A 26,662-nucleotide genomic window follows, 5' to 3' on the forward strand; every position below is an offset into this window, starting at 1 on the left:
GACATCATTGCTCTTCAGTACTTTGGAGATGTCTCTAACAGCAGACTTTCCCATTGCAATACATCTTTTGATTTCCTGGATGCTGGTGTCAGGAGTGTTTACTGTGGAGCCAAGCAAACTAACGCTGTTAACACTCTCAATCTCTTCACCATCCATCATGATGCTGCCAATTGACCTGCTGGTGAGAATCTTTGTTTTCTAGATATTGAGCCTCAATCCATATTGAAAGCTGTAGTCCTTGACCTTCTGCAGCAAGAGCTTCAGGTCCTCCTCAGTTTCAGCAAGCAGGGCTGTGTCATCTACATAATACAGATTATTGATGAATCTTCCTCCAAAAAGAAAAAACTTTGCTACATAAAAATAAAATAGGCTAGGAAGACAGAAAACTTTAATCATTGCTCCAGCTAAGCACCACAGAAAAATGGGGACTCTACTCCTATACATCCTTTCTCCATATCTATTAAATCTGTATGCTGAATAAATCATTAACACATTGCCGCATACTTTTAAATTGACGACCGTGTTTAGAAACACTTTTTCTTTTCCTTCGATGTATTACCATCATTTGCGGCAATGTGTTAATGAAGCTGAACTCTATGAAGAGAAATGCAGCATCAGAATTGCAGGAAGAATCATCAACCACCTGCATTATGCAGACAACATAACTTTGCTTGCTAAGAGTGAGGAGGACTTGAAACACTTGCTACAGAAGATCAAAGACTAAAGCTTTCAATATGAATTGCATCTCAACATCAAGAAGACAAAAATTCTCAGCACTGGACTTAGAGACACCATCATAATAGATGGATAAAAGGATGAAATTGTCAACTATTTAATCGAATTTGAATGAATCCACAATCAACAGCCTTGGGACTTTGCAGTCAGATCAGAAAACGTATTGCATTGGGCAATTCTGCTGTCAGAAAGCTCTCCAAATTAGTGAAAATCTATGGTGTTAATTCAAGAACTAAGCTGTGCCTGATTCAGGACATGGTCTTTTCAATAACTTGCTATGCATAAGAGAGCTGAACAATGAATAAGGATGACAGAAAAATAACTGAAGCCTTTGTGGTGTTGGACAACAGCACTGAATATCCCATGGATTCGGAAAAAAACAAACAAAACAAAAAAACACAAAAACCACAACAATCCAATAAAACCAGACAGATATGTCTTGGACAAAGTGTAGCCAGAGTGCTAGCTGAAGGCAAGGATGCTGAATCTTCATCTCACATACTTTCGACACATGGCTAGAAAATGTTATTCCTCAAAAAGGGACTAAAGCTTGGAAGGCGAAAGGTCAATGAAAGAGAAGACATTTTCTTGCATACATACATTCCACATTCTAATTATTAATGAATGTTTGCAACTATTCCTCCTTCCTTTCTGTCTTCTAAGATGAGGGCTCAGTCTCAAGTGCTATATTTAATAATCAAAGTGTACACTATTGCTCACAGAACCATAAATGGCACGGTATTTTTCTAGGACTAAAAGAATAAACTTAGAATCATCTATCCAGTGAAAAATACACCTCAGTAGTTAAAAAAAAAAAAAGCCCAAGATTTCCAAAGATAAAGGAAAATAAGTGTGGATGATGGAAACTCTTTAAAGAAAGAAAATAAGGGATTCTGGAAAATTAGGATTAAAAAAATAAACAGGTAAGTATGGTGGTAGGATTTTCTACTTTTCTATTCATTGTCTTAGGCTGGACCATATGGGTAGGTGGGAATGTTTGAGTTAAATGAATATTTGAGGCTCCACTCACCACCCTCAGCTCCTCTGGGGGAGTGGTATTCTGGTGCCTCAGCTGTGGGTACATGGTTTGCTGCAGCTGATCAGCATTTTCTATATCATCAATAACTGTGAGGGCAATGTAAGAGAGTGAGCTAAATGGATTGTGGGGAGACTGGCAACACACAACCTGACAGCCACACAGAACCTGCACCAGAGTTACCTTGTTATTGATGAAGAAGCAAGATTAATTGACAGACTAAGTCCTTCAATTAATTGCTGGATTAACTGAGGAACTAACTGGATTGTGTCCTGCTATTCGAAGACTATGAATCTTCTTTTTTTCCCCCACTATGAGTCTTACTTGACTCAACAGCACAGAATGAGAAGCTGTCCAAACAAATTAAGGGACTGTGCCTTGCTGTTAACTTAGACCATTACTGTTTGCTAAATCTGGACTTTCATGGTATAAAAAGTCTGTCCTTTGCCTTTTGCCTTGACCTCCAACCTGTTTCCCTAGTAAACCCTACAATTAATTGTGAATAGGAAGGTTGTTGTTAAGTGCTGTTGAGTTACTTAAGAGAGTTACTTCAGAGAGTGACTTAAGAGTGTTGAGTCACTCTTAGCAACCCCATGCAAAGAGTACCATAGGAATAAAGGCATTTGACTGTGAATAAAAACAAACTGTGGTTAGCTCTGAGGAGAATGGGAACCCCAAAGCACTTGGTTGTGCTTATTAGAAACCTACAGCTTGGACCAGGAAGCAGTCCTCAGAATAGAGCAGGGAAACAATGCAGGATTCAAAATCAGGTAAGGGATGCATCAGAGATGTATCTTGTCTCTATACCTTTTCAATCTATATGCAGAACAGATCATTCGAGAAGCAAGACTTTATGAAGGTGAATGTGGCATCAGGACTGAAGGATGACTCATCAACAACATATGTTATGCAGATGATACATCCTTGCTTGCCGAAACTGAGGAGGACCTGAAGCGCTTGCTGGAGAAGGTCAAGGACTATAGTCTTCAATATGGTCTGAAGCTCAACATCAAGAAGACAAAGATTCTCACTATGGGTCCAATAGCCAGCAGCACGATAGATGGAGAAAAGATTGAGGTTGTTAACAATTACAGCTTGCTCAGCTCCACAATCAACACTCTTGGCACCAGCAGTCAGGAAATCAAAAGACAAATTACACTGTGAAACCTGCTCTCAAGAACCTCTCCAGAGTACTGAAAAGGAACTGTGTCAGTCTAGAGATTATAGCCTTCAATATGTATTGAAGCTCAACATCAAGAAAGCAAAGATTCTCACCACTGGCCCAAATGGTATCATTATGATAGATGATGAAGAGATTGTGATTGTTAACAGTTTTAGTTTTCTCGGCTCTAGACTGTTGTCAGGGTCATCAACAGAGTACTGAAGAGCAACAATGTCATTCTGGAGACTAAGGTGTGCCTGGTCCAGGCCATGGTCTTTGCAATCGTGTGCTATGCATCATAAAGCTAGACAATGACTAGGGATGACAGAAGGAGAATCAAGGAATTGAATATACCATGGACCGCTAAGAGAACAAATAGGTTCATCCTGAAGAGGGTGAAACCAGATTGCTCCTTGGAGGCAAAGATTCTGAAGCTCTGCCTGACATACGCTGGGTGTGTTTCAAGGAGGAACCAGTCCTTAGGAAAGGTACATTATGCTTGGGAGGGTAGAGGGACAGGAGAGGAAAGAAGATCCTCGATGAGATTAATTGACTCAGTGACTGGGGTAATGGTGGAAGATATGTCAGAGACAGTAAGGTTGCCTCAGGACAGAGCAGGATTCAGAGATGTTGTACACAGGGTCACTATGAGTTGCAGGCTACTGGAAGGCACATAACAGCAACAATCCAAGCCATGATCTTCGCAATTACTTGCTATAAATCAGAAATCTGGACAATAACTAAGGATGATCAAAGAATTGATACCTTTGAGTTTTAGTGCTGGAGAAGAGTCTTGAACCATGGATCGCCAGGAAAACAAATAGGTCTGTCTTGGAGAGGGCGAAACAAAGTTTTTCCTTAGGCGCTAGGATTTTTAAGCTCTGTCTTCACATATTCTGGGCATGTGGCCAGGAGGGAGTGGTCCTTGGAGAAGGACATCATACTCAGAAGGATGGAGGGACAACACAGAAGAAGACCCCAGATGAAATGGATTGATACAGTAACTGGGGCAATGGGGGTTGGTGTGTTGGAATTGAGACTGGCTCAGGACAGAGCAGGATTCAGAGCTGCTGTACAGAAGTGATCTGACGGCACATAACAACAACAACGTTCCTTGCTCTGTTTGCACAACAGCCTCTGATCTAGGTATAGGTTTCATATGAGCACAGTTAAGTGGTCTGGGATTCCCAGTATTCTCAATGTCAGCCATAACTTGTTATGTTCCACACAAATACCTCTGCGTATTCAATAAAGCACAAATAGACATTCTTCTAGTATTCTTTGCTTTTACTCAGGATCCATCTAACATCAGCTATGATATCCCTGGTGCCACAGCTTCTTCTAAATCCCACTTGACCTCCTGTAATTCCCTATTTATCTACTATTCTAGCAGTTCTTCTCCAGTATTTTGCTTGCATGTGACAGTAATGATACTGTTAATAAATTTCCATTCTATTAGATAACCTTTCTTGGGAATGAGAATAAATATGGACCTCTTCCAATCAGTTAGCCAGAAAGCTGTCCTCTCAATTTCCTGCCACAGACTGGTGAGCATATCCAGAGCTCCACCTGTTAGATGAAACATGTCAACTAGCATCCCATCAATTCCCGAGGACTTATATTTTGCTAACGCCATTAGTGCAGCTTTGACTTCTTCATTACCACCGTGATACAGGGTTTATATATTTTACCCAAAGTAATAAAATGACAACAGTAGATGACAATATGTAATATAAAAATCAAAAGCAACCACAAAAAAGATACTCAAAGAGATATACTCAAAGACACCATAAAAACACTATATCAGAATAAGTAAAAGGAAGGACTACTTGAAAGGAATGGAGGATTAGACATTATATGTATGACAATCTGAAACAAGACATGATTACAATGTAAATTGAAGAGAGAGAGGAAGAAAATGTGTTAGTTTTCACCAATGTCTTCAGGACTATTGGTTCTTGATCAAACCCTCAGAATATAGATGGACTTGAAAACATGATGCTAAGTGAAATAAGCTAGTAACCAAAGGTTGTATATTGCATCACTCCATTTATAAGAAAAGTCAAGAACAGGCAAATCTATATGGACAGAAAGTAGCTTAGTTCTGATCTCTGATTAAATGAAACCAAGAATGGGGGATGACATGTTCATATGTCAAGTTCATTCCCACATACAGCTACCATTTCCAAGGATATGAACAAGAGCGAATTACTGTGTTGTTCTGCTGTCCTGGAGCGACTTGGGCAGATTTGGAAGTTCACAAACTTAAAATGCTGCTTCTGCCAGCAGGGAGGCAAGCCTGGGCACTTTGCGGAGCAAGAGGCAATTGTATTAACTGCAAAGTGAACGAAGGGGCTCTGATGAAACAGTGGTTTAGCACATGTTTGCTAAATGAAAGGATGGCAGTTTGAACACCTCCGGAGATCCTATGGGAGAAAAGACTCAGCAATCTGCTCCTGTAAATGTGATCACCTTGGAAATGCAGAGGGGCGATTTCTGTCACACGGGTGGGGATGAACCAGAAGTGAATCTGTCAACAACAGAGAAAGTGCAACCATCATTCTTCAAGCAAGGGAGGAGGCCTGGGCAATCAGAAAGAGTAAGTAGGTAGTGACATTAACAACAGAAGCCAACTCCAAGCATAGAGGAGGTTGTGCAGAGTCCTGGAGACATCCCATGGGGTTCCAGCTGAGTTCCTCTGTCCAGAAAGGATACCAAGGCTACCATGTGCTTTGTTTTAAAAAACTTGTTCTGAGAAGTAGCCACCATGTTATTTTGGTTGCCGCCAACGTGGGTCCTTTTATGCCTGCGCTGCTGGACACAGCGCGTGGGGTGGCGGGCGCACTGCAGCCTCTTGCACAGGCCTCTGCGCCTGCCACCTCGGAGTCACTTCTGCTGGATCTGAAGTGGCCTTTCCTGTCCTGAGAGTCACCAATTGGGCAGGCCACAAGCTGGCCTTCGGTCACCTCTGTGAGCCTTAATGATTTGTTATTCACACACAGACATCAGAATGCTTGACTTTCCTGACTATCATTGGGCTGAAATGTTAGACAGTACAACGTCTTCAAAAAAAAGCACCTAGGCCAGAAAAGGCTTCTGCTATTTGATAACTGTCTTTCATTTGCTCCTTTCTGTAAAATGTAAGATTCAGTGACTGGAGTAATAAGGGTAGGTGTGTAAGAGGTAATAAGGTTATACAGGATAGAGCAGGATTCAGGGCTATTATACACAGGGTCACTATCAGTCACAAGCAACTCAACAGCACATAACAAAAACAACAAAGGAGTCATAGTGATGATGATTATACAACTTGGTGAAATTATTAAATATCATTGATGTGCATTCTTTAAAGGAATGAATTACATGACATATTAATTACATCTCAATAAAAGGAAAATAAATTTAAAATACTCAGAATGGTTTCCATGTGAAATTAGACAGCAGTATGTTCACCTGTTCGTAGATCTCAATGGCTTTCTGGTACTGCTCAAGCTGGGCAGCATAAGCTGCTACCTTTAGCAGACACTTGTTAGCAGAACTGAAATGAAAAACCAGAGTTAGAGGAAATAACAACCCAATGGAAAAACAAAATATGTTGGCATGAGCCCAATACCTTTTCATCTCATATGAATATTTAATACATTAAAGAATAATATTTTTATTTTCATCATACATAATACAAATAAGATTTCATAAGTTAATCTACAGAAGGATCCAGTTAAATTATATAAAGAAAAAAGCACTTGCCTGTTGGATTCTTCTCCTTTGTAATAATCAGCAGATTGTTCATAATGTGCAATAGCCTGAAAACACACAAATATTTTATCTACAAAGTATGTTTTTAAAGCACTGCATTTAAAACCACATTTTGCACAGTTACTTTTCTGACAAATACTGCAACAACATTTTCACAACCTGAACTAATTCATTTATGTTCACTCTTCTTTCATGCTCACAATCTATCAAAATCATTATCACAGTTAACAGGTTGGTGGTTAAGCATGGCTACCAAGTTACATCATTTTCCAGGCTTAAGGCCCTTAGGGACAATTACACTATTAGTCCTATACAGTGGAATGTAAGCGGATATACTATAAGCCACTCCCAAGTGTGGCTCATATATCTGCTTTGCTTTCTTTTCTAGATTTTTTCTCCTTTTCATCCGCTAAAAATCATGGATGCACTTGACTCAAGCCATGGTATTTTCAATTGCTTCATATATATAATGAATAAAGATGACTGAAGAAGAAATACAAAAAAATTTCTCTTGGAAGCAGGGTCATCAGAGAGTTCTTTTTAGACTTCTATCCCACATACTTTGTGCATAATATAAAGAGAGGCCAGTCTAAGGAAAAGGACATCATGCCTGAACAAGCACCGAGCAAGTGAAAGAAAGGAAAATCTTCAATGAAATGGACTGGCATAGTAACCAGGACAATGGGCTTAAGAATAGCAGAGATTCTAAGAAAGGAAGAAGATGGAAGAATAGCAGTAACATTAAATGTAAACAAAATCTTATTAAAAAATGACTGGAACAGTACATCAACAGGGAACTTCAAGAAATTTAAGCTGGATTCAGAAGATACTGTGACATGAAGGATATCACTGCTGATTTCAGACGGATCTTGACTAAAAGCAAAGACTACCCAAGAGATTTATTTGACTGCATGGATCTTAATAAATTATGGATAGTATTAAGAAGAATGAGAATCCCAGAACACTCAATTGTGCTTATGTAAAACCTATACAAAACCCAAGAAGGAGCTGTTCAAACAGAACAAAGAAACACTGTATGGTTTAAAATCAGGAATAGTGTTAGGAATGTATTCTTTTTTCATATCTATTAAATCTGTATGCTGAGCAGATAATTCAAGAAGCTGAACTGTAAGAGGAAGAATGCGCCATCAGGATTGGAAGAAGACTCATCAACAACCACCACTATACAGATGACACAACCTTGCTTGCATAAAGTGGAGAATACTTGAAACACTACAGAATATCAAAGACTACAGCCTTTATATACAGATTATAGCCTTTAATATAGATTATAGTTTAATACCAGAAAACAAAAACCCTCACTACTGGACCAATAAGCAACGTCATGATAGACAGAATAAGATTTAAAATGCCAACAACTTCATTTTACTTGGAGCCACATCAACACTCTAAAATATTTGTCCTTTTGTGACTGACATATTTCACTCAGCATTATTTCCTCCAGGCTTACCCATATTGTATAATGTTTTACAAGTTCATTGATTTTAAATCCTGTATAATATTCCATTGTGTGAGTATACTATAGTTTTCTATCTATTCAATGTTTGTATCTTATTAACTCTAAGAAGGGATTTGATTGTGTAGATCATAATAAATTATGAGAAACATCAAGAAAAATGGGAACTGCAGAGCATTTAATGGTGTTCACGTGAAACCTATTCAAAGAAGCAGTCATTCAAACAGAAAAAGGGAGCATTTCAGGGTTTAAAATCAGGAAAGGGGTGTTGGGTTGTATCCTTTTTCCACACCTAATTTCATCTGTATGGTGAGCAAATAATTTACAATCTTGGCCAATATGAAGAATGTAGCATAAGGATTGAAGCAAGTCTCATCAACAACTTGAAACATGCAAATAATATAATCTTGCTTTCTTGAAGAGGACTTGAAGCACTTATTGAAGATCAATGACTACAGACTACAGCTTTCTGTATGGACTACAACTCATCGTAAAAAAAAAAATTCTTCACAACTGGACCACTAGGTAATATTGTAATTGATGGAGCAAAGTCAGAAGTCATTAAAGATTTCATTTTACTTGGTTCCACAATCAACATCCATGATAACAGCAATCAAGAATTGAAGAGATGTGCTAATTGGGCTGTTAAAGACCTTTTTAAAAGAGCTGAAGAGCAAGGATGTCAGTTTAAAGACTAAGATACACCTGATCCAAATCGTGGTATTTTTAATGCTTCATGTGAAAGCTTGACATTGCAGGAAGATTAAACAAGAATTGATGCCTTTAATATTGTACTGTTGGGGGGGAGGGATATTGCATATACCATGGACTGCCAAAAGAATAAACTAATAAAGGCAACCAGGGTACTCCAGAGGTAAGAGACGTGACTCTTTGTCTCACATATTTTGGGCATGTTGTCAGGAGTCACCAAGTCTCAGAAAAAGGCATCGTGTTGGGGAAAAGGAGAGGGCCAGCAAAAGAGAGGAAGATTTCCAACAAGATGGACTGACCCAGTATTGACTGCAACAACATCCTTGATAATGGGAGAGATTGTGAGGATGGTGCAGGAGAGGGCAAGGTTTCATAGTGTCACTATTACAGTGGATGCAATGGTACCTAACAACAACATTAGGGAATTATGTTTGAAAATTATTTTGGTGATTCTTACTAACATTTAAACAACTCCTAATATATACCCCAAAGCATTACATTTTCTTAGCATTACCTATAATTGGAGAAAAACTTAGACATAGTTAAGTGGTTAAATATGAGTTACTGTGCTATCATTAAGAGTAACAGATCATTATTATTGTTATTATTATCATCCAGTAACATGCAACTAAAAAAGCACAGCTATAAAAACATAGGTCCATGATGGCAATCTTTCTGTAAATATATGCATATTCAGAAAAGTCTGCAGAATGTATTCTTTGAACAATTCTCAGAGCTGCCACGGATGGTGATGAATTACTTGATAAATGTGCACCTTCTCTGGTTTTCCATAAAATGTAAGCTCAGGACAGCACAGGGTTTAGGCTTCTTGTTGACAGAGTTGCTATGAGTTATACTTGACTCAATGGCACCTAACAACAACAACAACAACTATGAGGGCAGAATGCACGTCTATCTTTGCACACTCTCCTATCCCTGAACCTAGCATAACAAGTTAATTCCTGTGGACTTCATTCAGATTCAGAGAAGCCCATGTGTGCCAGAGTAGCCCACGGTTTCCAAAGGCTGAATCTCAGAAGTAGACTGAAAAGCTTTATGTACATGGTGCCTCTGGAGTGCTCAAACCACCAACTTTTTGGTTACCCACCAAATACTTAGCTAGAGCCTAGCATAATGCGATTTACAGAGTTTCTCAATGCTGTCCAGTATGAACCAACTCATAGCTGACTGGCCAATAGGTTTTTGGAGATTGTAAATCACATGAGAGGAGACTGCTTATCTTTCTCCTGCAGAGCCCCTGGTGATTCAAATTGCCAAGAGCGGCCCCGTTTAGGACAGCAATGCAACTCCTACAACTGTTGCTGTTATGTGAGGAGGAGTCTACCACAGCTCATAACAACCATATAACAGCTCTGAACCTTGCCCTACTGTGTGCCATCCTCATCATCATCTCCAATACACTGGAGCCCACTGTTACTGTTACTATGTCAATCCATCTTGTTGAGGGTCTTCTTCTCTTATGGGGATCCTCCACCTTTTCAACCATTATGTCTTTCTCTAAATTCTGGCCCCTCCTTACAACATGACCAAAATATAGAAGAGGGGGGAGTTTCACCATCCTAGCCTCTAAAGAGCACTTTGGTTTCACTTTTTCCAGGGCAGACCTGTTTCTTCTCTTGGTAGTGTATGCGATATTCTATATTCTTCACCAATACCACAACTCAAAGGTATAAATTCTTCTATTATTAGTCACTGGCCAACTTTCAGATGCATAGCAAGTAACTGACATGCCTATGGCTTAGATAAAGCATACCACAGTCTTTAAACTGACATCATTTTTCTTTAGCACTCTGGAGAAGGCCTTAACAGTAGATTTTCCTAATGCAACTTGTCTTTTGATTTCTTGACAGTTGGTATTAAAAGTGCTGATTGTGGATGCAGTTAAGATGAAATCACTGACAATTTCTATGTATTCTCCATTTATACTGATATTGCCTGTTGTGAGGAACTTTGTCTTCTTTATGTTGAAATGTAATCCATATTGAAAACAGTAGGAGCTTTGGTGGCCTAGTGGCAAGAAGCTGTGCTTCAATCCCAAAGGTGCGTGGATCAAATCTACCAGATGTTCCGCTGGAGAAGGAAGGGCAATCTCCTCCTGTGCCAGTCGGATCCAACTCAATGGTACACAACAAGGGGGGCGGGGGAAGCTTACCTAGAACATATTGAAAAATGTAGTCTTTGAAATTTATAACAAACCAGATATAAGATATCTTGGTAAAAATTATTTAGCAAATTTAAACTTTACACACAACTGATCACAAATCCACCAGGACAACCAGAAAGAAAAAGGAGAGTGTTTTTAAATACACAGGAGTGCAAAACATCAGGAAACATAAGTTACCCTTGAGTGTGTATGTTTAATAAGTTTTCTTAGAAGTTGCTTTGCAGAGTGGAGTATATTTGGGGTGGGGGTGGGGTGCACAGGATGATTGTGTACCAATGAAGGGGTTTTTCTTCTGCTTTTCAAGGAGAGGAGCGAATGGGGGGGAAGGGGAGAAAAGTGCAACAATGAATGAATGGAATTCCAAAATCTCTGTAGATGTTCATTGAAATTAATAAAAAAAAAGAAATTATTTAAAAAAAAAAAGGACCAAACTACATTGACAAAAGTAAGATTCCACCTAATACTAATTCACAGAATGATAGGAGAACCATGAAGAAAAGAGGATTTTAGAGAAGACAGAGAAGAAATAAAAGATCCTGTTGTCCATCCTCCAAAGTTAGAGAGACAAGGTGGTGACATGGCATGCTAAAGTTATCCCTGTGGCAAAGAAGATGGCAGTTCTCTTGGAGCCTCTCACCAACCAAGGAAGCTAACTCAGGAAGCATAACCTGGCAAAAATGCTCTTGGCACTTCCCAGCTTCTAACACTAATTCAATATAAATAAAAATATTTTTCCTATTCTACACACCACAACCAAATAAATGTTCCAGCTATTCCAGAGCCTTTTCTGCCTACTACATCATGAATTCTATACCAGGGAACAAAGAAAGGTGCAAGGTCCAAGACTCTATCTACTCCTACCAGGATCTACAGTGATAACCTCTCCAATAAAACACTTCAATGCATACTGCCAATGCATAGGCTGTCAATGATAAAATCAAGAGGACCAGAGGGTATCTTTAGTAAAGCAGGGCAAATATGACAAAATAGACAAACAATAATTTTATGTAATGAGTGTGAGTGAATTTTGAGGTGTATAAACAAAAATGGGGTGGTCAGCATGAAGTCAGAAGGACAAACATCAATAATGTCAGTACAACATCAACAGATGGACTGACATAGTGACTGCAAAAATACACTTCAATATAGCAGAGATTGAGAACTACAGAAGAGACTAAGTATAGCACAAGACTGAGCAATGATTTATTCTCTTATGGATAGGGTAAGTCAGTCAGATTGAAGGTAGCTAACAGCAAGGGACAATGCCTGAGCCAAGACCAAGAACCTCTATCTGCTCTAGAGTATCCAGCTATGGAAAAGATGTGGGCACTTTTTGTTTACTTAGCACACATCTATATTCCAGAGGGATGGGTTCTTGGAATACATCAGTAAACAAAAAAACTCCTTGCTGTCATGGGTACTCATCCTAGTGGACGGGGAGAAACAATGAGTAACAGGGATTATAAGCAAGCAGATCACAGAGCATGATGTTAGAGGACATGTGCCCTGAAGATTGTGAGGTAGTAAGAAACTAAAAGGCTGAAAAAAGTACAATGGTGTTCCTGGGAGTTGTTGATAGGGGTAGGTTAATATTTTAACTAGGTTTGATAACAGGCTTCACAGAAAAGGTGAAAACTTAGCAGAAACTTGAAGACTTAATAGTCATGCAGATATCTGTGGAAGCGCTCTTGTAGGCAGATGCAACAGCTAGAGCAAGGGTCCTAAGGCAGGAACTTAGCTGGCATGTGAGAGAACCAGCATTCTGGCAGAGCATTATGTGGAAAAGAGTAAGAAGAGTGGTTTGGAAGGGTGGTGTCAAATACCAGCCTACCACTCACAACGACTGACCTATGAATAATGGATCTGAACCTTGGGCCATCCTGGGAGATGCTCAAGGCTACTACTGCAGACACTGTATAATATATAACTCATTAAGGGTTTTCCTCTCTTTCTCTGACACTCTATTTTTCCCAGAATGATATCTTTTTCCAAGAACTCATCCCTTCAGACAACATGCCCAAAGTATGATAGTGCAGCATGGGGAGAAAACTAAAGTGTTGACGCTAGCTTTGGAGAAAGCTGAAATGCACTACAATTCACAGTATGTCACCAAAGGCAAAGTCGCTGTTAGATGTCTTCAAGTCACCTACATCTCATAGTGACACTATAAACAATAGACATACCACCAGGAATAGAACCTACTGTAGTAGTTGTTTTGTGCTGCTAAGTCAACTACAACTTATAGCAACCCTATGCAAAATATCTCTGAACCTTGCCTTATCCTGAGCCAATCTCATTTTTTCTGATATACCTGACCTCACTGCCACAGCCACTGTGTCCATGTATGCAAGGTCTTCCTCTCTTGCGCTAACCTTCCACTGTTCCAAGCTTGATGGTTCGTCCTGGCAACAAGTCCAAAATATGTGAGACAGGAGCTTCTCAAAAGGATTTTGCTCAAAATCCTTGCTTCCAAGGAGCAAACTGGTTTCATCCTTTCTAGGACAGTCCTGTTTGTTCTCTTGGCATTTCAAAGTTATGTTCATTGCTCTTCTCCAGCAACACAACTCAAATGCATCAATTCTTCTATAATTCTTAATCATAGTTCAGCTCTTAGATGCAGAGCAAACAACTCAGAAAACTATGGCCTGGAATGGGTGCACCTTACATCATTGCTCTTTATCACTTTAGAGAGGTCCTTGACAGGTTTCTCCAAAACACCTTGTCTTTAGGTTTCCTGACTGCTGGTGTCAAGAGTGGTGATTGTGGAGCCAAGAAAGCGGAAATCATTAACAGCTTCAATCTCTTCATCTATCATGATGTTGCCAATTGGCCTGCTGGTGAGGACCTTTGTTTACCTGACAGTGAGCTGCAATCCTTATTGAAAACTGCACTCCTTGAGCTTTGCAGCAAACACTTCAAGTCCTCCTCAATGTTGTGTCATCTGCATAATGCAGGTTGTTAGTAAGTTTTTCTACAATCATGATGCCACATTCTTCTTCATAAACTCCAGCTTCTTGAATGATCTGTTCTGCATACTGGTTGAAAAGGTATGGAGACAGGACACATCCTTGACACACTACTTTCCTGATCTTGAATAAGTGTTCCCTTGTGCTACTGATGCTCATTAAATGTTTTCTCCTCTTCTATCACCACCAACTATAATTCAGAAAATCAGATGCAGGTGAAGCATGCAAGGCGGCCACATTGGCATTTATCTACTTTCTTCTCCAAAGTCACAGCCTTTATTTAAATGGCTTAAAAATAACTGTAGTACTTAAGCTTCCTTCAGAGTCCTGAATAACAAAGCTAAATATTCTATTAGTAATTATCAACATTTTATCACTACTCAGATATAGAAATAACTGGTAAAGTTTGATGAATTTTAACAAACTTTCATGTCTTATACATTTTACTTGCTGTCATTGTCATGTGCCATCAAGTATGACTCATAGTGGTCCTAACCCTGTCCTATTCTGTGCCATCCTCATCATCTCTGACACAGTTAAGCCCACTTCTGCTGTCACTGTGCCAATCCATCTCCTTTAGAGTGTTCCTCTCTTTCACTGACCTTCCACTTTTCCAAGCATGAGGTACTTTTCCAAGAAAGAGCCTCTCCTAAAAACTTACTCCAGGAAAATAGCATTATCTATCAGTCAGCACTAACAGGCTTCCATTCTGAGTCACTGATGAGCACTCCATACTACTCAAACTCCAACTGAAGAAAAGAAAGTTCTTAGGTCAATTTATCTACTAACTTGACACCAAGTCAATGAGAAATTTAATTGCTTACTTACCTTCTCAATGTCTACAAGTTCAGTCTCATAGATCTCTGCAATAGTAATGTGGTGCTTGGCTGCAATTGTAAACCTTCCCTACGGGAATATAAAAAGACAAAGTTTTTGGAAAAAAATCCAAAACAACAAAAACCTTATTTGAGAGCCAAATAGTTTGGGAACAAATGAAAAGAAAAAACAACTCTGAATCATCACAAGGACTCTACCCCACAGTCAATCAAGCAAGGTAATGTCTTACCATATCTGTGTAAATGTCAATGGCTGCATTTAAGCAGTTGATAGCCTCTGAAGCGTAGGCATTTAAACAAACAAACAAACAATAAAAAAAAATTAGTCAAAGTGGTTCAGGTAAAATTGCCTTCCTGGAATAAAGTACTATTCTAGGATGGAGAATGGATAGGTTAGTTAATGAAAAGCAATATATAAATCACACAAAAAGCTCAGATCTATCAGCAGAGGTGTATTTATAGTCAAAATCGTTTAATTCAGGAAAATTTAATTGGAGCCAATACAGGCTCAGCAGCTCTTAACCTTAAACCAGCCAGGCAGAAGAATGTATTATAAAGAAGACAAAATCATGGTAGTTAATATGAATACTGATAAGCTTTGCCTCCCAAAATTGAAATATTAAGTTTATGCGTACCAAGTTATGTTTGGAAGACAGTTCTACTCATAAGAAAATAAATAATCTTATTTTACATGCAGCCTAAATCAAAGCACTTTGAAATTCTTATCCAGATAACTCTTAAAAGAAGTCAACAGATCTCCATTTGTGTCTCAGTCTAATTTCCTTAGGGTACATTCCTAGTAGTGGAAACCTGGGTCATATAGAGTTCCAATGTTCAACTTTTTAAGGAAATGCCAAACTATCTTCCAGTGTGGTTGTACCATTTTACAATCCCACCAACAATGTATGAGAGTTCCTCTGATAATAGCATTATTGAACATCGCAAGAATACAGAAATAGTCCAAGTGTCTACCTACAACTTAATGGATTGAGAAATTGTAGTACATTCACATGATGGAATACTATGTAGCACTTGGGAACAAGGAATTTGAAAAATACTACATAACTTGGAAGAGACTGGAGAGAATTATGCTGAGTGAAATCAGTCTCATAAGGACATATCTGTATGAGACCATTATTGTAAAAATAGAAGGATATCTAGTAAAACATGTGGACCCATGGGGGAAAGGGTGGATGGAAGCAGAGGGGTAGAGGTGAAACCACAGGGCTGCACAGTTTAGTGGGTGGAGGAAAGGGGTAAAAGAAATGGGAAGGTTCTGATGGGGACCTGAAAAGACTAGGTAACGATGGGCAAGGTCCAGTGATTGATTTTATAAAACATAATGCAGGAAAATTATTATATGAAACACAATATGAAAGAAGAGTAGTGTGAAACAATGAATACGAACTTAGTGAGCAAACCAACATAAAATTAAAAAAATTTGAAAATAACAAATTTCTACTCTTAAACAAAAAAAGGTAGTCAACATTTTGTACAAATATGCAAAGATGTTAATTGGTATATACACATCTAAAAAATAAAAATTATCACAATATATCATAATGCTAATGTTGTTGTTGTTGCTGTTATGTGCCGTCGAGTCACTTGTAACTCACAGCGACCCTATGTACAACAGCCCTAAACTCCACTCTGTCCTGTGCCAATCGCACTGTCTCTGACACTCCCATCCCAATTATCCCAGTCACTGAATCAATCCACCTCATAGAGGGCCTTCCTCTCCTGCGCTGTCCCTCCACCTTCCCAAGCATGATGTCCCTTTCTAAGGACTTGTCTCTCCTCACAACATGTCCAAAATATGTTAGACGGAGCCTCAGAATCCTTGCCTCCAAGGAGCCACCCGGTTTAACCCTTTCAGGACAAATCTGTTTGTTTTCCTAGCAGTCCATGGTATTCTCAATACTCTTCTCCAGCACCACAGCTCAAAGGCATCAATTCTCCTTCTATCCTCCTTGGTCATTGTCCAACTCTCTGATGCATAACAAGTGATTGCGAAGACCATGGCCTGTATCAGACGCACCTTAGTCTCCAGAGAGACACCACTGCTCTTCAGTCCCATGGCAATACGTCTTTTAATTTCCTGGCTGCTGGTGCCAAGACTGTTGACTATGGAGCCAAGCAAACTAAAGCTGTGTACAATCTCAATCTCTTCACCATCCATCCTGATGCTGCCAATTGGTCCAGTGGTGAGAATCTTTGTCTTCTTGACATTGAGCCTCAATCCATATTGTAGGCTGCAGTCCTTGACACTCTGCAGCAGGCGCTTCAGGTCCTCTTCAGTTTCAGCAAGCAGGGTTGTGTCATCCGCATAACGCAGATTGTTGATAAATCGTCCACCAATCTTGACCCCACATTTCTCCTCAAAGAGCCCAGCCTGCCGGATAATCTGTTCTGCACATAGGTTGAAAAGGTATGGAGATGGGATGCATCCCTGGCGTATGCCCTTCCCAATTTTCAACCACGCAGTGTTCCCTTGCTCTGTTCTGACGACTGCCTCCTGGTCCAAGTATAAGTTTCACATTAGAACAATCAAGTGTTCTGGGATTCCCATTCTTCTCAGAGTCAGCCATAGTTTGTTATGATCTACACAGTCAAATGCCTTTGCATAGTCAATGAAACACAGATAGACATTCCTCTGGTATTCCCTGCTTTCAGCCAAGATCCATCTAACATCAGCTACAATATCCCTAGTACCACGACCCCTTCTAAACCCAGCCTGGACTTCTGGTAGTTCTCTGCTGATGTGCTGTCCCAGTCGTTTTTGGATAATCTTCAGTAAAATCTTGCTTGCATGTGAAATCAGTGAGATTGTTCTGTGGTTTCCACATTCTGTTGGGTCACCTTTCTTTGGGATAGGAACAAATATCTATCTCTTCCAGTCAGTTGGCCAAGTGGTTGTTCTCCAGATTTCTTGGCACAACTTGGTGAGCACGTCCATGGCAGCATTTGTTAACTGAAATACGTCAATTGGTATACCATCTATTCCTGGAGCCGTATTTTTTGCCATGTCCTTCAAAGCAGCCTGAACTTCTTCTTTCATCACCATAGGCTCTTGCTCATATGTTGTTTCATGAAATTCTTCTGTGTCTTCCAATTCCTTTCGATACAGTGACTCAGTATATTCTTTCCATCTTCTTTTAATACTTCCTGGATCATTTAACATTCTGCCGAAAGCATCCTTGATTATAGCAACTCGAGGTTTGAATTTGTTCTTCAGTTCCTTGAGCTTAAGATATGCTGAGCGAGTTCGGCCCTTTTGATTTTCTGACTCCAACTCCTTGCACATTTCATTGTAATATTTTGCTTTGTCATCCCGTGCTGCCTTTTGAAATCTTCTATTCAACTCTTTAGTATCTTGAATTCTTCCTTGTGCTTTGGCTTCTCTGCGCTCATAATGCTAATAAATCATATTAATTTTTAATAAAGTGAACATATTTTCCTTGCCCCAAAATGGTGGTTTTTATTATCCTGTTACATAATTTTAATAACTCCAACTTTTTCCTGTGGTTTAAAAGAAGTACAGATTGAAAACTGAAGAAATAAGTGTGATGATTAATATTATGTATCAATATGGCCTGATCCTCAGTAAAAGTAACTATTCTATGTATTGTCAGTTTTAATCTCTATGATGTAAGGAGGCAGGTTAGAGGAGGTTCTATAAAGATATGACCACATAAATAGGAAGTTTCTTTCAGTGGTGTGGCCTGCACTGAATATGCAGACTCACTTGGCTCACGAGTTTCCTGGCCAATCGTGCATGCGATCCATGACCTCCATTCCTGACTCTGCTCCCTGACAACTTTTTGATTTGTAAGCCTCGGAAGTCAACAGTTTCCAAAGCCATCAGTCTCCACGCCTGCTTGCCAACAACTGGGACTCATCAGCCTCACAGACCTTTTACAAGCATGTTAATAATTTCCTTGAAATCAAATTAATCTCTTTTATATACATTATCTAGATAAGACTCACCGAGGATGAGTTCAAACCAACTCATAGCTGACCTTCCTGCAGGTTTTCAATAGCTATAAACTGCAAGGGAGAAGGCTGCCTATCTGTCTCCCAAGGAACAGTTTGTTGCATTTAAACCACCTACCTTTGGGTTAGTAGCGCAGCATCCTAGTTGGTGGTTTAACATCAGTGCTCCTCAATATATAAACATAAAATATGTGTGTGTGTGCGTGTGTGTGTGTGTTTGTATAAGCAGTTGAGAGTCTTAAGCATTTAAGAAAAACAATGGAAAATAATTATAAGTAATAGTCAATGATTTTGCATCTCTAGAGAACATGGCTTAAAATGTTGTTGCTGAGGACTGGCAAGTTGAAATCAACTCACAGCTTATCCTCCAGTAAATTTTCAGAGACAGTAAATCACAAGAAAGACAACTGTCTTATCTTTCCCCATGGAATGACTGGTGAATTCAAACTACGTACCTATAAGTTGGCAGCACAATTTATTACCAAGTCACCAAAACATTAGGCAAGTAATATTAATTTTAAAATGAATTTAAAAATCCTTTTTCTCTTAAATTTGTATTTATTTACACACCGCTCCACCCCCACATTGATATATCTTTAACAGACAGAAAAATTGTCTACTGCACCCAAATTCCCTATATTTGATGCATCCTCTTCCCATTGTTTTTTGGATGTACTTCTTTGTGTATAAACCTTTTTCTAAATGCATCCTCTTCCCAGTGTTTTTTGGATGTACTTCTTTGTATAAAAACTTTTTTCTAAAATTGAGCTCAGGAACCACAGGAAACATTCAGTTTCCTGTGGTTCTCTCAGTAACTACCCTGTGAACATTTACCATTCAACCAAGGAGTCTCCAAAAGCAGTTATGTTCTAATGTTTTCTACTTTCACTAAATTACTGCTCATTTATGCTGGTAACAGTTTTCACTTTTGGAAAATAACTGCAATTAAGTGAAGCTCTGGTGGCATTGTCTGTAGCAAGTTGAACTGCTAACCTATCGTCAAAGAAAATCCACTAGCGACTCTGATGGACTACAACTTCCAAAACCTGATGGAGGTATCCTTACAAATAAGAACTCCCACCTCACTGAGTAAATTGTTACATGCAAGTCCTTCAAAGTACCTTATTTCTTTATAATATATTCATAAAACTGGGGATTTCTGTGCTTAAAAAACTGGACTGCTTAAAGAAAAATTACTTTTAACTGCTAAGTGTAACAGTTTTACACACACACACACACACACGCAAAATGGTGTTAGTCAATTTTATTTTTTCTCTAAAGAAGTATTTTGAAAACTACTGAACAGATGAATACTGTGTGAATAAAATATACTCACAAGCACTCTAAAATTATAATTTCACATTAACTGGATCTTAAAATCAACTAAATATTTAAGAGTAAAGGTAATAAAATATGTATTTACGAAAAATATAGAAATTAATAAAATTTAGTTAATTCTAAGACAAGTCTTAGATAAAAGACATACCTCAAACTAGTCTTAGATAAAGTAAATTGCTAAAAATGTCTCCAAAATGTGCCATAAATGCACTAATACTATATATAACTAAACAGGATGAATTTCATTTCTTTTGTCCTAACTAAAGATCCAAATCATTAAAGGAAAATTATCCCTAAAAATTACCAAAATCTCCCTATTTCAAAGTAAAGAAACTCTTTTTGCCAATGCTCATCAAGTCCAACAGCATAAGGCATGAGAAAGGATGGACACCAGGACAGTTGACATGAGGAAACAGTGAGTGATACAGAGGTGACATGCAACATAATAGCCATGGTTTACCTTGTGGGTCTGCCTTTTTATAAGCATTTCCAGCATCTACAAAACTGGTAGCAGAATCGTGCTTGCTCTGAAGCTGCATATGGAGCTTGGCTGCTTGACAAAATGCATTTCCTGAAGCTGAAGAAAATATTTTCATTACAAATAATATCATCATAGTCCATGCTAAATGCTGTATCTTCACCTGAAAAACTACCAGAGGGTCAGCTATGGGTTGAGTTTGATTTGATGGTACACAACCCAATACCTATAAAGCTATTATTTCACAAATGCATGAAAAATCAATATGATTTATAAAACTTCACTTAAATTAAAAAGCTTTTATTACTTTGAAAAGGTAGTATTTCAATGAGAAGCACATGGAAATATGAGCAAGCGAACAATTATTTTTATACATAAAATGAATCAGAACTAAGCAAAATAGTGCAAAGATTATCCCAAGGGCAGATTAAGCTGACTAATCTTCCAAGAGACTTTAAGCTTTTTTTTTTTTGGCTTTGCCATTCAATATAAGCAGCAAAGCTCTAGCAATATAACTATAATCCACATACATAATAAAGGCAGATCAGGGGCTGCACATTAGCATTAAGTATACCCACCTGTCAAAGAAGAAACTAGGGTTCAATTCCCTGACAGGGAGGTACATGTTCTTTTTCGGAGCACTGGTGGTCTAGTTTAAGAAGTTATGCTTCAATCCCACAGTTGCTCCACAGAAGTATGGGCAATATACTTCTGTGCTCTCTAATTTGGTGTCTCTAAAAACCCACTGGAAGTCAGCTATGTACCAGTTCTGATTCAATGGCCCACAACAACAGGGACCATAAGCCATCAAGACTAAAGGTAAGAGAGAGAGATCAAAGATGTTTACTTGCTTGTCTTAGTTTTCACTCCTGAAGGGAAGATAGTAACTTTAAGTACAATTGATAGTGTTCTAAATAGCCAGAGTGAGAAGCAGTAGAAGGAACTGTGAATGAAAGCTTCATGGAGAAGAGAAGCCAAGTTTCCCCAAAAATGAAAATAAGGCCTATAATTTTAAAATTTTTTAAAATTTGAAAATCCTTTTGAATTCCTTTGGTTTGTAGCCAAATCAATCAAAATTCACATGAGTTTAGCCTGTCTACTTAGTGTGACAATTCACACATTTCTCTGCAGAGTGCTGACTGATTTAGTTAGAGGTACTTTCAAGGACTCTTTGAATGGATGAAATCAATGTACTGAACGTCATCAGAAAAATTCTGAATCAGAAAATGCAAACTTGAGTAGCATAAAGAAATGAGGAAAAGTATTCCTAGCAGAAGAGTCATATACAAACAGGAAGGAAAATATTCGGTATTCAGGAAGTAAGAAAGAAGTAGAGCTGGAGTGTAGTGCAAAGCTCATGGCGCCTGAAGCCATGAATGTGGTAGGGCAGTGGAAACCAGGAATTAGGGATGGCTTTAAATGTCAGCCTGAGGAACTGGACTGGGATCATCCACTTTATCATGAGGTTCCAAGTTCAAGGAAAGTAATGTAGCAAACTCTCAGGAAAATGAGCACAGTATAGAAGAGAAAGTATCTAGAGACATTAGCTCTATCAGGCTTGGAATAGAAGTCAGTCCTAAACGGAAGAAAGGAAAGAAACAGTGTCCATTAGTAAAAGGACAATGTAGAGCAGAATCTCACTTTATCTTAGTTTTCAGTAAGGGTATGTTGGCAGTTTTCAAAACATACTGAAATCACTTTGTTAGAGTTAATTGACTAATCAGAAAGGATGTTGGCTACAGTACAGTGCTGGGACTGGAAAACTGCTGGTTGGGCCTTAACCCTTCTGCTGGAGAAGTCAGCATTCCTGGAGGTAGGGCAAGGGACACTGCCAGGGTTGAAGTGGCAGTAAACTACTGCCACTTCAGGAAATATAGCAACATTGATAACAACTACCTCAGAAGAGTGTGCTAATAATAACTTGGACCTCATGAATGTATAGAATAGGCTCTGGTTCACATTAAGTGTGTGCTAGACATAGTAATTATTGTATGCAGATTTATCCTGAAATCTTGAGTGTGGTTTGGCACATTTAAAAATTTACATTAAGTATATCATGTGCTTCAGTTCTTTCACAACTTATATTTTTCCTCTCCATCAGCACTTCAGTTGAGATAGCTTACCTATGCTGACTATCCCATGATCAGTATGGAACAGTCAATTCTTTCTGTAATATAACCACATCCAGAGTTTTTCCAGATAACTTTATTTCCATGGAAATAGTAAGTGGCTTTAGTTTTACATTTTCACACTTCCACCTTCTAAAATTAGCTGCTGATTTTTGCTTGAGTAGTTATTTCAATTACTGCTACAAAGGCCAGTTTGAGTTTTCGAAACTTGGAAGTGTCTTAAGAGTACACACACTAAGCTCAGGGAAGTCACAGAATTTCACAACCTAAATTTTTCTCATCTGTGAAACTGGTGTTATACTTTTCCAACAATCAAAGCAGTAATGTTATAATCATCACCGTTACTGCATAGGCACAATTTTACCAAAAAGTCCAAAATTCATCTATCCAAATATACTGACAACCTACTCTGTGACAAACACTAGTCCAGGCCCTGAAGATATCATGTCTTTGCCATGAAATCAGAAACAACTCATAGCTGACCCACTGGAGAGTGGGTTTTTAGAGGAGACGATCTTTCTCCCTCAGCCCCACTGGTGGATTTGAACCACCGGAGAAGAAATACATTTGGGTTGGCAGAACAATTCCTATGGAATAAGCTACCAGGGGCCCTGGAGATATAGCAGAAAACAAACCACACAAATACCCCCGCCTTCAAAGGTCTACATTCTATTTAGGAATGTCACATAATAGGAGCACATGAAAAATATACAAATAATATAAAAATTAAAATACTATGTATTTTACTTATTTTTGCTGGCTGGTAATGAAGGTATCAGAGGAAATAGGTTTCCATGAAGATAATGATGTTATTACTTATAAAAAAGGGCTAGACAGGTTAAAGAAGGACCTGAAAGAAGTCAGGGAACCCACACACTTCACTTAGGGAGAAGAATGTGTCAGATAGAGGGAACAGCATAGTGCATGCAAAGGTTCTGAGGTGAGAGGAGATGGAATGAGCAACAGGAGGGATAGAAATCACAACTGAGAAATTATGCAAGTCCTTGAAGATCAGGAACACTGACTCCTGTCAATAAAAGCCAACAGTCTTTTATTGTCTCAGGGGGATAAAAGCCATTTCCTCCTTTTAATGGATTTGGAAGCTATTGTCCTAAAAGTAAAAAAACAAAAATTTTGTACATACCACTCCAATTTTTGGCCATCTTGAACATATTTGCAGCTCTGGTGTACATTTCACAAGCTTCTTCTATTCGTGTGTTTCCTCTAAGAAAGATATTTTAAAAAGATCAAGTTTTATTATAACAACTATTCATGTCTTTATTCCTCCCTACCTGAATAAATATCTAATGTGCCAATCATCAATGAATTTTAACACTGTACAAAGGAGATATTCTTACTATTCTGATTTTCAGATGAGGGAATTAAGGGATACAAAGGTAATACAATTAAGTAACCAGCTCAGAGAAGACAGCTAGGAAGCTGCAGAGCTAATATGAAAATACATCCAGCTGACCCCTTAAAGCCCTGTTCTCTTCTGCAAACATGAAAACTGCAAATTTTATATCATATGCAAATTAGCAGTATGATTTTCAAAGATTTTATTTAAAGGATAAAGATATTTCTCCTTGTTAATTTCCAAGAATTCAGCATACTGAGTCAGACTTAAAATTAAACCTGAGGCGGTGGGGACCATGTTGCAGCCGAACATCTTGCTCACTGGTACACCTGGGGTTGGAGAGCCTGCCTCAAGATCAGGACTGAAATACATGAATGTGGGTGATTTAGCTAAAGAAGTCTGATCACCAGATATTATGGAGTCTGGAAAGATGATTTATCCCAAGAGCATGCCGAAAGATGAACAGATGATGGCACAAATCCTGAAGGATATGGGCATTACAGAATATGAGCCAAGAGTTATAAATCAGATGTTGGAATTTGCCTTCTGATATGTAACTACAATTCTAGACGATGCAAAAATTTATTCAAGCCATGCTAAGAAAGCAACTGTTGATGCAGATGAGGTGCGATTGGCAATCCAGTGTCGTGCTGACCAGTCTTTCACCTCTCCTCCTCCAAGAGATTTTTTTATTAGCTATTTCATGGAAAAGAAACCAAACTCCTTTGCCTTTGATCAAGCCATATTCTGGTCCTATATTGCCACCTGATAGGTACTGCTTAGCTGCTCCAAATTATTGACGTAAGTCCATACAGAAAAAGACATCTGGTGCTGCAGGAAGAATAACAGTTCCAAGGCTAAGTATTGGTTCTGTTACTAGCAGACCCAGTACTTCCACACTAGGTACACCAACCCCATAAACCATGTCTGTTTCAACTAAAGTAGGGACTCCAATTTCCCTCACCGGGCAACGATTTAGTCCAGATACCTACTTCACAGATTCCGGCTGTAAAAGCATCGATTCCAGCAACGTCAGCAGTTCAGAATATTCTGATTAATCTATCATTAATTGGATCCAAAAATATTCTTATTACAACTAATATGGTATCATCACAAAATACTGCCAGTGAACCATCTAATGCATTGAAAAGAAAACGTGAAGATGATGATGACTATGATAATTTGTAATCTAGTCTTGTAACATGTATGCTTGGTCTTAAATCTATTGTACTGAAATGAAACATGCATGCTGGATATTTTCAATTTGTCTTAGAAAACTATTAGCATTTAATGAGTGAATACAATTCTTTTCAATTGAGATGTTAGATTTTTTTTTAAATAGAATTAATTACAGGTTTTCATCAGTCTTTAATGACAAATATAAAGATTTCATCAATTTCACTGTTGGTATTTTGGGGGGAAAATAATTAAACCTGAAATTTAAAGCTGAAACCAGAAGTCAATCCCATAGAAATCATCTGGGAAAGCAGCCCTGGTATAGTCATACTCAGTGTTGGTAGGAGACAAGTCCTTTTTTACTGCAGAAGGTACGTCAGGACTCCTTCACTGCAGGCAGAAGTGCATTTTACATCCCACTGCCGCTGGAACATATTTAGTTCTGTAAGTTTGATACCAGATAGCTGGTTACACTTTTACTGAGAGAGTTACTCAGATGTTTCTTCCTATAATTATAATAGCCAAAAACCACAGAGCATTTGAGGCTGTTCTAACTCAGAGCAACCCTCCCTTGGGTGTCCAAGGCTATGAATCATAAAAAAAGGAAACTGTCTCCTGGAGAATCAATGGTAGATTCAAACTGTAGCAGCACCTCAGCTGGTGTAAGAGGCACAATTTTCTATAGACTATGTCACCAAAGCTCCCTGAAGAACTTGTACTGAAAATACAAGAACTAAAACAGGTTTGGTCCCAGGTGACCCTTGTACCTATAAGCATGATAGGAACATAAGGCACACTGTAACATGTTAGGACACCAAGTAAGCTCCAGACACCATTAAAGAACCAGTATCTCTGTGTCAATACAAGTCCTCAAGCAAAGTGGAGGCTCCCGTGATGTACAATGAAGTCTTATGAGGTCAGGCATATACACCCACCTTCCATTCTTTTACCAATTTTTACATTGTCTCCTACTCATGAGCCTCTACTTCCATGATGGGTTCAACATTTCTTGAAATGGCCATCATAAAGAGCTCACAAAATATACTTCAAGTTAAGTGGTTTATTCAGGTTAAGAAATTCAGGGGTAGAATCCCATGGTGAAGGTTAACTCTTCAGGGAACAGGGAGAAAAAATATAACAAGCTGACTTCGCAGAGATAAAGGAACTACTTTCACAATGAGGTATGTGAAAAAACCAGACACTCAATATCATCGTTGTTACTACGTCCTGTCAAGTCACTATAACTCATGTTGTTGCTGTTGTCATGTGCCGTCGAGTCGTTTGCGACTCATAGCGACCCTATGTACAATAGCCCTAAACCCTGCTC

General features: G+C 38.7%; 1 protein-coding gene and 1 pseudogene across 3 annotated transcripts in view; one reads left to right on the plus strand and one right to left on the minus strand.

Annotated features, from left to right (window-relative positions):
- NAPB (N-ethylmaleimide-sensitive factor attachment protein, beta) overlaps nucleotides 1–26,662 on the minus strand; it is a 98,490-nt gene that overhangs the window by 33,858 nt on the left and 37,970 nt on the right. Inside the window, exons 2-7 of one of the 3 annotated variants that reach the window (XM_006902897.1) lie at nucleotides 23,947–24,026; nucleotides 20,656–20,772; nucleotides 15,095–15,141; nucleotides 14,857–14,934; nucleotides 6,681–6,736; nucleotides 6,387–6,471 (exon numbers count right to left, since the gene is read on the minus strand). In XM_006902897.1, the coding sequence (XP_006902959.1) occupies nucleotides 6,387–6,471; nucleotides 6,681–6,736; nucleotides 14,857–14,934; nucleotides 15,095–15,141; nucleotides 20,656–20,772; nucleotides 23,947–24,026 (463 nt within the window). Of the gene's footprint in view, nucleotides 1–6,386; nucleotides 6,472–6,680; nucleotides 6,737–14,856; nucleotides 14,935–15,094; nucleotides 15,142–20,655; nucleotides 20,785–23,946; nucleotides 24,027–26,662 lie in introns of all 3 variants that reach the window. The other 2 variants (XM_006902898.1, XM_006902899.1) reach the window with 2 other exon arrangements.
- Nucleotides 24,575–25,347, plus strand: LOC102846395 (annotated as a pseudogene).

Source organism: Elephantulus edwardii, unplaced genomic scaffold, assembly GCF_000299155.1.
Source record: "Elephantulus edwardii isolate Elephantulus edwardi_28Jun2011 unplaced genomic scaffold, EleEdw1.0 scaffold00467, whole genome shotgun sequence".
Lineage (NCBI taxonomy): Eukaryota > Metazoa > Chordata > Mammalia > Macroscelidea > Macroscelididae > Elephantulus > Elephantulus edwardii.